This window comes from Melampsora larici-populina (assembly GCF_000204055.1).
Source record: "Melampsora larici-populina 98AG31 unplaced genomic scaffold MELLAscaffold_30, whole genome shotgun sequence".
Lineage (NCBI taxonomy): Eukaryota > Fungi > Basidiomycota > Pucciniomycetes > Pucciniales > Melampsoraceae > Melampsora > Melampsora laricis-populina.
In genome coordinates, this window is record NW_006768794.1 from 516,185 (window position 1) to 528,129 (window position 11,945).

Consider the following 11,945-nt stretch of genomic DNA (forward strand, 5'->3'; position numbering starts at 1 on the left):
GTCATATATTCTTGGTCGGGCCCAGCCGGAGTTTCTTCCAAATAGAACCTCAGATGGATTCCGCGGTGATTTCTTTAATTCCAAAGACTCAATAGACGATCGTATCACGGTTGTTCCATAGTCAAGGTTTAATTTTTCCAAAGGATACCATTTTGTTCGCGCGTCTGAGTCTTTGCGGGAGAAGTCTCAGGCGGCTTGACGAGACCGTTCTCGGGCAAGAGATCCAGCACAAAATGCGATACATATAAACGCGACGTATCCTATATGCTATTCAGAATCATTGACACTCTTAATCCAGTCTTATTTTTTACTTCATTCACTTTCTACTCGGAAACGACAACTTCCTTCTTGGATATCTTTAATCCAACCTTGGCACAACAATCATTTCGCGATCAGATGTCGGACAATCTCATGGGTGGTGTGGTGAGTCTGCTGAGCTCAGTCAGTAATACCACTCATCCCTACGCAAAGGTTGCGGATCATCTTGCTGCGATTGTCACAGTGAGTGAAAGACTCGAATCCAGAGATCAATCAGAGCTTCCAATTTTTAACTTTGTGATTCGATTCAAATGATCTCAGCCACCCGAGAGACCTACGTGGGCCAAAGTGATCACCGCCGCAAATATCGTAGCAAACCTTTGGTGAGTTCATTGACGCTTAAAATGATGGTTAGTTAGCTAGTCTTGAAGGATCATAGCTTACAAATGGACTGCCCAATTTGCGTAGGATGCTTTCAGCCGCGGTGTCTACATGCGTGATGCGAAAGCGAATCGGAACGTTTTCTCTCGGAAACATCACAAATTGTATGATGGAGATCTCAGGTTAGTTTACAGCAGAATCAGGAGCTGATCATGGACCTTTCAAATATCATAGATAATCTTGTGCGGCCCAATGCATGTGTCTGTTTTGCATTGGGTATCATAGGTCTCTCCACTTGTCAGTAGCTTCTTGAATTATAGCTTACACACACATCTCAAGATGTTAATTGATCACCTTGGAGGATTTTTTTAGTAACGATCATTCAATTTACGTGGGATTTGGTGGCCGAGGCTAGACATACGGTATTACCAGGACGGTTGGCATTGCCTGGAAGCAAATTTTTGTTCAAGTGGGCTGGAAGTTGGTGAGCTGCTACTGAACTCGAGTACATATGGCAAACCAATGAAAGCCTTGTTTTGATGAAGTCTGGATCTTTTTAGTTGTTTTTCTTGGAGTACTGCAGCTCATCAGATTTGCGGTAAGTGGGATCCACCTTGGCGACCGAACATGATGGCTCAAGGATCTCCAAGCCAAGTTCCTCGTTCAGTTGTGTGGACAATCAACATCACGTTTACAGTTTTGACTGCTGTGGTCTTCACATGTGCGTCTGCAACTGAAACTCCAATGAAGGTAACTCCAAGAGAACTGTTAGCTAATGTAGAAATTGAGATTAGCCATCACGACCGTATATTCTTTGGGAGAAGTCAGTATACAAAAGGCAACGTCGTCCACGTCCAACGTCGTGGAGAAGTTCAGAGCACTAGATGCCAGTGGTGATCAGTTCAGTCTGACCGAGGCTTTGAGGCTCTTGCAGCCATTACTCGGTCTTTCAAGTGTATTGGTGAGATCATGTTTACGCTGTTTTTTTGCATCATGGAGCTGATAGGTTGGTATCTTGATTTCATTATACAGGAGCAAATGTCGTTTTATATGAAGCTCGGAGCACTGTTATGGATTATCTGGGATTGTCTTGATGTGGTTGTGAGTGATATCACTTCGTTACGAATCTGATACTATATGTTTTGCTAACCTTCAGTTTTCCATAGATCCAATTTTTTAATATTCAACTCACAATTCAACAAAAGCGAAAACTTGGATGTAAGATTGGTGTCTGGGATACGTTACGTCAGATCATGACAAAGAATTCCAATATATCAAGCCAAACAATCGATTATGTTCATGAACAAAATATCATGATCATCATCTCTGGCATAATATTGATTGCCTGTCTCATTCTGGTGCCCGTGTTGATCTGGACAGTGAGTAGAACAACCATTTTGGCTTCAGCCTTGAGTTCTACTTATTTTGATTTCTGGATGTAGTATATCAATAGCTCAATAGATGAGGTATTAACAGCGAATTTCGTCCTGATAAACGACTTGGTATGAAACGTTACTTCAATTATGACCTGTCTCCTATTGTCATTGATATCATATTGATTTTTTACGCTAGTCTATAAGCTGCCTTATAACCCTTATTGGAAATGTGTAAGCTCATTTCAATGCTTTGTCAGGATGACAGCTCAAAACAAAGAGTACCATGCACTGAGACCATACTATTTTATATATATGTCTTCTAGTCTTATGTTTAAGATACTATCACAAACAATGCGATTTTACAGGTCCAAAAGAAACCCAGAAAAAACATTCACAACTTCAGACGAATTAAGGATGAGAAAAAGTATATTTTGTTCCAATAGACAAGTAAAACAAGATGAACCTTCAATCTTCTTACCTCCTGAAAATTTAGAAGATCCAGAAGCTCAAATCTCTGAATCTTGTGAGTGGACGGAAACAAAGGCAGAAGAGATTTCTATTGTAACAGCTGTAGATCCACCTACTCCAATTTCTGTCAGATCGTTTGACAAGTAAAACTGAGGCTTTGCTTTGATTCAAGTAAACCTCCAGCCTTCCAATCTCTACTCAACAGTGTCTTGGGGTGGTGTTTTGTTTTTAATTATCTGTTTCTATTGTATTCATCTCACTTATCATGTATTGTAATCTAATGTGTAGACTATGTGATACTAGGTTTTTCCTAGCCAAACCTGAAGTATCTGTATATGAACACTCTAGGTTATTGGGGCAGGGGGCTTGTCCAGGCTTCTGGATAGCTCCTAGTGAACATACTGAAAAAAATGTCCCAAAGTTTATTCATACCTGAATTTGAGGCTTACGAACGCCAAGAATACCTTTTTTTGCTGGTATCATTCCAGGAAGCTTTTTGATTTCCTTTTTCAAAATTTGTTCCAAGGTCCATAACATCAAGCATGAAAAACTATTGTCTTTACCCGTTTTGCAACAATAAAAACCTCAAAACAAACAAATACGCCAGAATTTTTACACACTATAAGTGGACACAAAAGCGACTGATTTTTTTTGCCTGAATTGATAGAAGGTATGACTATTATGAAAGGAGTGGTCAAATCATCTCAGATGTTGGTAGAAGTGACATTCAATGTATACAAAATGTGATGGATGTAAAAATTGTTTTTGGCAGGGTGGTATGATCAAAAATGATGGTCAAAGACTTCTCACACTCATACCTCTGAATTTGTTATGATCCAAATGCAATGTAGGCAAAATCCCTATTTTGTTGATTACAGGACAAAGAATTCAAAGTAAAAACATACCCTTTTTGTCAGTATGTTACCTGGGAGCTATCTGGGTTCCTTCTCCTCCCCATGGGCTAGAGGAAGGTAGGAGTATCAAGGACCGTAGACAAGAGAGTTCTGAACAGTAGGCTACTCGCTCCCTCACTACACATTACTACATCTTACTATACTTACAACTATGCCTTAGTGTAGTGTAAGTACTATATCATTCAGACCTTACCTACTAAAATAGAAGTTATATCTGCATAACTCACTCTCATTTTGTTCCCTAAATTTTGTGGTGATCAATTCATAGGGTTCATCAAGAAAAATCAAAAAATGATCACATCAGTAGTTAATTTGGGAGTTTTAGGCCAAAAGTCCTGTTTTTCATATTTTTTTAATATATTATTTCAATTTGATTATAAATTGTTCTTGAATAATCATCAGTTATTTAAATCATAGTTATTTAATTTGAATCATAAGATCATAATTGAAAAGAAGAAAGATAATGAAATCCATAAAGGAGTCAAAAATGTAGGTATATTAGATGGTAAATGGGGTATTAGTAATTGATTTGAAGGTTCAGGAAGTTTTAATTATGAGCAAGCATAATCACATTATTCATCATCAACTTTTATCTTGAGGATTGATAAGAGAGGAGTGAAGTTATTCAAGAAAGACATAAATTTGAGGATGGTAAACAAGGGTACTACAGGATTTATAGATATGTAATGATGTGATTGAGGGATTTGATGGTTCCAAGAGTTTTAGAATGATTGTTTTAGAGTTATTCTTATGAAAAGATTGATCAACAATGATCTTATGATGTAGAAGAAATCAATATCAGACGTGAAAAGAGGTGAAAAGGTGTGAAAATCATCAAAAATGATGGTTTTCAACTAATTACATATGTCAAAGCTGTTCAGATCAGTATGGATAATATCCCAGTTGATGCAAAAGGTTTCATTTAATAATGCACAGCCTTTGAACCACTAGTAACAGAAGATGTGTGAAAGTGTTATAAGGAATCAAAGAAAATGGTCTGAATTTTGACTTTTGCACTTACATACACACATGTGACAACATTTACATGACAAAACACTTATTTTATCAATCTTTACAACTCAATAAATTATTCATCACATGTCAGAAGTGTGTCATATTTGACCAATCAATGATCCATCTTATGAGATCCAAAAGATGAGCTTTAGTAATCAAAAATTGGAGTACTTTACAAAAAATTAGAATTCTAACATTGGTTTTCAGCTATCCAATTATCAAAGGCGGGGAAAAGTTGGGCTCTTACTAGGGTAGAAGATGGTTTTGTGTCCCATCCTCTAGGATATTTCACTGGTGCTTGCCCAAACTGAGCCTTAGTGAGAAAAACCTAACTCATGATAGATTTTTGTAACCACAATGAGCAGGTAAGGACAATACAAATAATAGTGCCAAACGTAACTACAGATGGTGGTGTGGGGTGGCTTTTTTGAGGGCAGGGGAAGTTCAAACAACTGGTATCTTCTCCAAACTACCCAAAGCTATTCAAAACCTCAAATATATTTCTAAAAAACCAGGCCTAGTTTGATATAAACAATGAGAAAACAACCCTCTCCAATAGCATGATGAGACTGGTAGAGTATGAAGAAACTAATGAGAAAAGACAAATAAGAAAGAAAGACAACTCAAATCTAAACCTCAAATCTAAATCCTGTTGTAACTAGTCTAACCTAAAGCTGTCAAGTATGTGATTGTACATGTGACACCTTGTATAATGCCACTCCTCAAGCTGAAAGAATCATACCTTTATCACCGGCCAAAGATTCCAAAGTCCTCAACAAGATGTTGTAAGAGGGACTTGCCAATGGCACTCTACGCCGGTACCAGGCTGCTGCTTGTGCAGCAGCTGCGTCTTCTTCAATGTCATCTTCACAAAGGTCATTGAGAAATGCTGCAAGTTGGTCTGGATCCATGATGAGTATGATTCTGAAAGGAATTGACAATTTGAAATGTATGATGAACTATATGTGTGAAGTTGAGTAGATATGTGTTTGAGTCCAAGCATACAAGAAGACTTCAATTGGGGATTTGCGTAAATTTAAGTGCTCCGCTGTAAAGACATGCTTTTTGACCCCCTACATTTGAGAATCATTTTGGGGGCTCTGTTTGGCAGCCCTCAAAATACAAGCTCCGTTGGAGATGCTCTGAGGGGGGGATTAGTGTTATAATAAGCCTAATACCTGATGTGTATGTTTGTATTGTAATGTCTGCGCAAATGGGTATCAGGAGTTGGAGAAGTCTATGCAGACTTCTCCCTTCCATACCTTTCCCTATCCCTCACCAAGTTCATAAAAACCTCAAGAATTCCTAATGTTGACATGACAAACCTAAGGATCCAGAATCTAACATGACTCCACTATCCATTGATGTGGCTCAAAGAGCCCTCTTAGGCCCGAGAAAAATACACTTGATAGAGTTCCATCACTCACATGAAGGCTATCACACATTTTGGCAAAGCTCGTTTCACAACGTCGGTCATGAAATCCTTGTCAATATTTCTAGAAGACTTGCCTTCTCACACTTAACAAATGTCCAACCTTTGGTCAGCAATAGTTCAATTTCTGGCACATGAATCAGAATACTCTGTACTCTATGTTTGAGTTGACTCGATCACACTTAACAAATGTCCAACCTTTGGTCAGCAATAGTTCAATTTCTGGCACATGAATCAGAATACTCTGTACTCTATGTAGTTATTGAGCAGGTATAAATAAATTGTCCATTGTTCTGCGTATCCGTGTCGTTAAGGGTGACATCAGTGAGTCTTGAGTAGAGAAAGAAATGTGGTTTTATGTTTCGCCGAAGTTTAACCTAAACACCTGAAGCAGCCCTGACGACTAGCAATGACCGATGTTGGTGTTTATTGGAGTATTCTGAAGGCATGCGGCATTCATTTAGAAGTTTGAGAGAGAAATCACTCCATTGTAGCATCTTTGGTTTCTACAAGGATAGTTTTGTCGCCGTCGGGAGGGTACCCGCACATGCAAGCGATGGGTTCGTCCCCAGCACTGAACACTGATCCATCAGCCCAAAACTTTACTGACATCGTACCCTTGACACATATGTAGTCAGTTCCGTGCGCCATGTACGAGTTCACAGTGCCGCCAGGAGCCGTCCACTAAAATACGAGGTGATCAGTGTTCAAGTCATTTTTGGTTCAAAGGAAATCTATACTTGAATGAGGAAACTTGCAAACCTGCACCGTAGACTGCCCGTTATATATAACATGAATGGTCGCTATAAACAGCCACAAGAAATGAGCTGATGTTCATCTCGACCCGCGTGGTCTAATCTGGAATCGTGGTACTTACACCCATCATTAAGTGTGAAGTTGTGTCGTATCCGAGCTAAAGTAGGTTGCAGTGTCACGAGTTCCTCCCCCGGTCTCCTGTAAAATGCGACGACTTTAACATGCGATAAATCAAAGGAACAAGACTTGGGCTCAGCGCTGACCCTATGCAATTTACTCCACCGAGACCGCAAACCAACGGCCTCCATTCCGAGTCCTTGTCGGATAGCTCGTCGAGATCAATATAAGCTTTCACCACGTCGTCGGTAGGCCTTGGACCGGATAAATTGCGAGCTTCGCATGGAGGAAGGGCTCTCGGCCTCAAAGGGACCATAGGTGACGTGGACCGACGGGATATGAAATTTCTTTCAGCTATCACAACAGTTTTGATAGCAGAGAGAATATAGATGGCGGTGATGATATTAGTGAAAAACATGTTGGATCCTCGAAGATGCAGAAGTCTTGACGATAAAAAAATTGAGGAGAGGGAACGAGAGTGAGGAGAATGCAAAAAAGTATCCAAGCGTGATGCTTTATATTCCCCGTGAGGTCGTTGACTCGGAGTACAGCGATTTGCCTTGTACAAACACCCAAATCATTCGGGATGAAAAAAAAGGAACTGGTGGGCACTGGGCTGTGTACCGCCGGAACAACCTACCTCAACCTACCTCGACCTTGTGGGAATCCACCTCCCAGAGTTTCAAACCCCTATTCAAAAAGTGGTGCCACTTCACCTGTGCTCCTTCTCGTTTGGGTGTATGTTAAAAAATACTTACCACTAAACATGTGGCGCTGCCTCGCTGGGTCGAAAGCCTTCGTGGTCAGGTGAAGGGCGCGTTTTTTGGAAGGCCGGGCGCGGCCAGGCGCGATGACTGTTGGCTGAGGCTCGCCCAGATTGCAGGAGGCGCGGGGGCGCACCGTTCGAGTAAAAAACCGTCGGAATTTGGAGAAACTCTGATGCATTTTCCGTTATTTGATAATCCTTCCCAATATAAACGAGGAAACTGGCGTCAGAGCCGCCTTTGTACTCATCATACTTAGTCTTGTGACTAAGAATATTTGTCTCTCCTGACACTTTGTTGTTCTTCTAAGCAAAATCTATGTGGTAAACCTATCTTCCCTGCTAATTTCAGTCCTACTTTGCTGCAGGTAATGCAGTTTATACCTACCACTTTGATTTTTCTTTCTACTCTCTTTGTATGTTTTGCTGCAAGATAAACACTGTATGGTGTCTAGGATCATATTGACTATAAGTTTGGATACCATCATTGTGAGCCCCAATCCCTTTGCTAGTACCAAAGGGCTGTAAGATATGATAATGGATGCCAATGCAAGGACACCCCCTGTCAGCAACGCAGCAGCCGGTACTGTACTAGTACTGGTACAGTACAGTATAGTACCTAGATTTACGGGTACAGTACCTAGCAGTACAGTACCTTAGAGGCCACTACTGTACTGCAGGTCCAATTTTTTTAAAATTTTAGTGAAGGTACTGTACTCGGTATAGTACCGCAGACGTAGGTACCAGTACAGTACCGGCCTTGTAAGTATCACAATACTAGGTACAGTACCGGGTATCTTTCCCGGTACTGTAGGTACTTTAATCTAGGTACTGTACTAGTACAGTATCGCAAAGTACCTAGTATTGAGCCTACCATGGTACTTGCCTAGCTTTCGGATTCCGGTTTTGTACATCTTCTCCAAGTACACCTCACCTCAAACGACGAAGACCAACAAATAACACGCCACGATCCTTCCACATTGGTAAGTACAATCGCCAATTCCAACAATTTTGATCTATATTGCCCCTCTGTTGCTTCCCTTACTGAACCAAAATGTGTTATTCATCTTCAGAAGCGATCTAGACATGGACGTGCGGCAATGGCAACGTGTCAAGTTTCCCTTCGGTCACTTGAGCAGGGGCTCTTTTGTATCAAACTACTTGAGCAGGGGCTCTTTTGTGGCAAAAAAGTATGGCCACCCCTTCCCCTTTTCCTTTTTAGTTCATTCCTATTTTCAACTTTCACTTTGTTCATAATCTAATAATAATTACAATCGTCTTTACCCTCTGGACCCATATCAATAGGTTGATCCACTTCTCGCACATCACCATTATGTCCTCCTCGTCTACTTCCGGGGTAGCTGATATCCCCAGAGTTCGTCGTAGCTCCCGACCTTCCCCAGCTAAGAAAGCCTCCCAAATGATCAAATTGCCTGCCGACTCCGGTCGTTCTGTCCGACGCCATGATGAAGACTCTGATACCGACACCTCAGTTTATCAAGCACCTACAAAACGCAAGCGCGATGATCCTGCAACGGATGAAGCTTCTTCCGATCACTCAAAAGCTTCACGACCTCACCGCAAGCTCAAAAACCCACGGAAATCAACCTCGGGACAACAGTCAAAGAGTTCTCAGAAGTCGAGTTGCTCTCAACAAGCCCAAGGAAGTCAAATGGATGCAGGTACTAATGGTAGTCAGGCCGTCACCCTCAAGATCAACTTAGTGCAAGACTCCAATGAGGAAAATGAAAAAGTTGCGAAGAAACCGAAGAAAGAACAACATTACGATAACATCCGTGATTACTTCGATGAAATGGAAACATACATCAATGTAAGTTTCCTTTTGTTTCCTTTATATCTCTTTGTTGATTGTTTCTTCTATTTCATCTCTTCATAGTCGAAAGGTAAGACATGCACTTGCTTTCCGTGCAAGTTCTGTGGCTTCAAAGTTTCCAGTGCTCCATCTTTGGCGACAAATCTTTTAGCCCATCGAGATGGATCCCGACAGGATGGCAAGTCGGGCAATCCTGGATGCCTGAAGAGATCAACAGCAATTGCTTCTGGCTGTAAACTACCACTCACCGTGTTTGAACAGCGAACTAAAGATGACAACTCGGCCCAAGGCCAAACCTCAATCTTGACTTTTGCTCAGGTCGTACCCAAGTTTGATCATCAAATACTCAATCAACTCTTAGGCATGTGGGTGATAAGGACAGCTCAACCATGGCGACGAATGGAAGACCCCTATCTAAGGGCCGCGTTTAGACATGCCAATCCAAACGCCCATCTGTTTGGAAGGACATGGGTAGCTAAGTTCGCGCATGAGGCCTATTTGGACATGCGGTCTTCTGTTATTGGTGAACTTAAGGTGAGTTCCTTTTTACTTATTTATCTTATTCCCTTTTAACTTCTCAAATTCTATAAGTGACCTGACAAATCACAACTATTCATAGTCACTCAAAAGCTTGTTTGGACTCATTCATGATGCATGGACCACCCCGGGTAATCAATATGGATTTTTGGGTGCCAGTGTGACGTTTGTCACTCAAGATTGGACTTACATCACCAGGCACTTTGCCTTGAAACTCATCGCGTGGCACCATAAAGGCAATTGGCTGGCTGAGCCTTTGATCAATCTCCTCACCAAGCACAACCTTCATAAAAAGATAAGTGTTTCATTATTTAACTTATTATAATTATATTCTTCAATTTTTTTCTATTCCAATCTAACTTATTTTGTTTCTTGTTTCTTTTTTTTCATCTACATGTTAGCTCAAACCCACGATTCAGGCAGCAATAACAACACCCTTGCTGAAGCCATGAATGTACGGCTCACGAAACACTGTGAAGACCATGGTGAAGTATTGAGGTGGAACCACAAAACTGACCGAGTACAATGCGTGTGTCATAAGCTAGCGCTTATCGTGAGCAGTGGGCTCCAAGCACCACCACCGCCCCTCGTCAAATCGACGATGCTTGGTGATTTTCCCATTCCGACAACGACTCTACAATCTGTCCCCGAAGAAGAAGATGGCGATGGTGATGCTGAGGAAGAAGAGGCTCAAGAGGTCGATGACTCTGATCTTCAGCCTACGCAAGAACGTCCTGGCTGGTATGATGTGATTGATGGGCCTCACGAAGCCCCCAATCCTCCGATCGAGCCATTGCCTAGTAATTGCAATGCAGCAAACGCTGTTGACTCACTCATGACAAAGGTAAGTTTAATTCCTCTTACCTCTTTACTTTCACTTTATCTCTAAATAAAATATAGGCAATTATCTCTACTAACTTCAAAATATGTCAGCTGGATGTCATAGGACGTAAGATCGGTGGCTCAGCAGTCATGTGCTCACTTTTTGACGCCGTCTGCCTAGCAATGCTCAAGGAAAAGCTCCCCAGGCCGATTCCAGGATACGGAATCCGTTGGAACATCAAGCTTCAATGCTGGAAAAGGTTGTACAATGCACGAGAGGTTGGTTATTTCATTACTGACACATCATCTTGGGAATATATTGCTGAATGACAATTCCCTTTATGTCGGTAGGTTATTGATCAAATTTTGAAAGAAGATCAGATGGAGCTACCATGCACAGCAGGATCAACCCGTGTGGGCGAAACTCCATTACCTCCAGACATTTACCAACCTCGAAGGATCTTCAACAAGGTTATGATTTTGCCAGATGAGTGGCGACAAGTGAGAGATTTGATCAAGATTCTACAGGTAAGCCTCGGTTCAGATTGTTCTCATTAATTTATCACTTTTATCCAACATTAACTTCTCTTCGTAATTTTTAGGAGTTTGAGAACTTGACTAAGTTCTTCGAGCAGAACGGACCAACTGGCTCCTTGGTCATTCGCGAGTACGTCAAGCTCAAGAAGATACTGCAGAAGAAAATCGACGCAACACAATCCCGTGCCGAGCCATTGTTCCCTATGTATCACGCGATGTTGGTTCGAGTCAAGGCTTACCTGAAGGAGTCTCTCGAATCCCATACTCTCATTGTAGCGACTATCATGCATCCAAGCCTGCGACTTGACTACTTCAACTTTGCTTTTGGAGAATCATCTGAAGAATCAAACGTTGCTAAAGAACTAATTGAATCAGCTTACAGCAACAAGAAGGCTGAATTGGACATCGATGGCCCTTATGAGCCTATCACGTCAAATTCTAACCGGGTTGTCAATAGCAAAAGTTTAGAAGCGGCTGAAGATGATGAAGAATTCCGCAAGCACAAAGCCAAGAACCGACGCAACACAGCTAACAAACTCAGATCGTACCTGGAGATGGCCGAGGAGCCTTCAGCAGATGTTGTTGAGAATCCTCATCTGGCTTTGGCATGGTGGAAGGTGGGTCATTTGGCTGTTTGTGTAAATATTGCCAACAAGATGCTGATGATATCGATTTCTTTAGTTGAACTAAGGCAAATACCCGATTTTGAGCTGCCTTGCTCGTGACTACCTAGCCA

The 11,945-nt window shown here is 41.5% G+C and overlaps 3 protein-coding genes across 3 annotated transcripts; 2 read left to right on the forward strand and 1 right to left on the reverse strand.

The window, feature by feature from the left end:
• Nucleotides 1-226: 226 nt before the first annotated feature.
• On the forward strand, nucleotides 227-2,916 carry MELLADRAFT_117118 (uncharacterized protein; the record flags this gene model as incomplete). Its single annotated transcript, XM_007412328.1, has 12 exons — nucleotides 227-501; nucleotides 580-641; nucleotides 727-821; nucleotides 874-936; nucleotides 1,012-1,123; nucleotides 1,200-1,360; nucleotides 1,434-1,600; nucleotides 1,672-1,740; nucleotides 1,806-2,018; nucleotides 2,082-2,141; nucleotides 2,212-2,246; nucleotides 2,339-2,916. 12 exons carry the CDS (start codon nucleotides 265-267, stop codon nucleotides 2,628-2,630), a joined length of 1,566 nt encoding a protein of 521 aa, XP_007412390.1.
• Nucleotides 2,917-6,323: 3,407 nt separating this feature from the next.
• MELLADRAFT_108569 (uncharacterized protein) lies at nucleotides 6,324-7,134 on the reverse strand (the record flags this gene model as incomplete). Its single annotated transcript, XM_007412399.1, has 4 exons — nucleotides 6,324-6,527; nucleotides 6,606-6,646; nucleotides 6,721-6,797; nucleotides 6,863-7,134. 4 exons carry the CDS (start codon nucleotides 7,132-7,134, stop codon nucleotides 6,324-6,326), a joined length of 594 nt encoding a protein of 197 aa, XP_007412461.1.
• Nucleotides 7,135-8,812: 1,678 nt separating this feature from the next.
• MELLADRAFT_89478 (uncharacterized protein) lies at nucleotides 8,813-9,376 on the forward strand (the record flags this gene model as incomplete). Its single annotated transcript, XM_007412329.1, has 1 exon — nucleotides 8,813-9,376. One exon carries the CDS (start codon nucleotides 8,813-8,815, stop codon nucleotides 9,374-9,376), a length of 564 nt encoding a protein of 187 aa, XP_007412391.1.
• Between the last annotated feature and the right edge of the window lie 2,569 nt (nucleotides 9,377-11,945).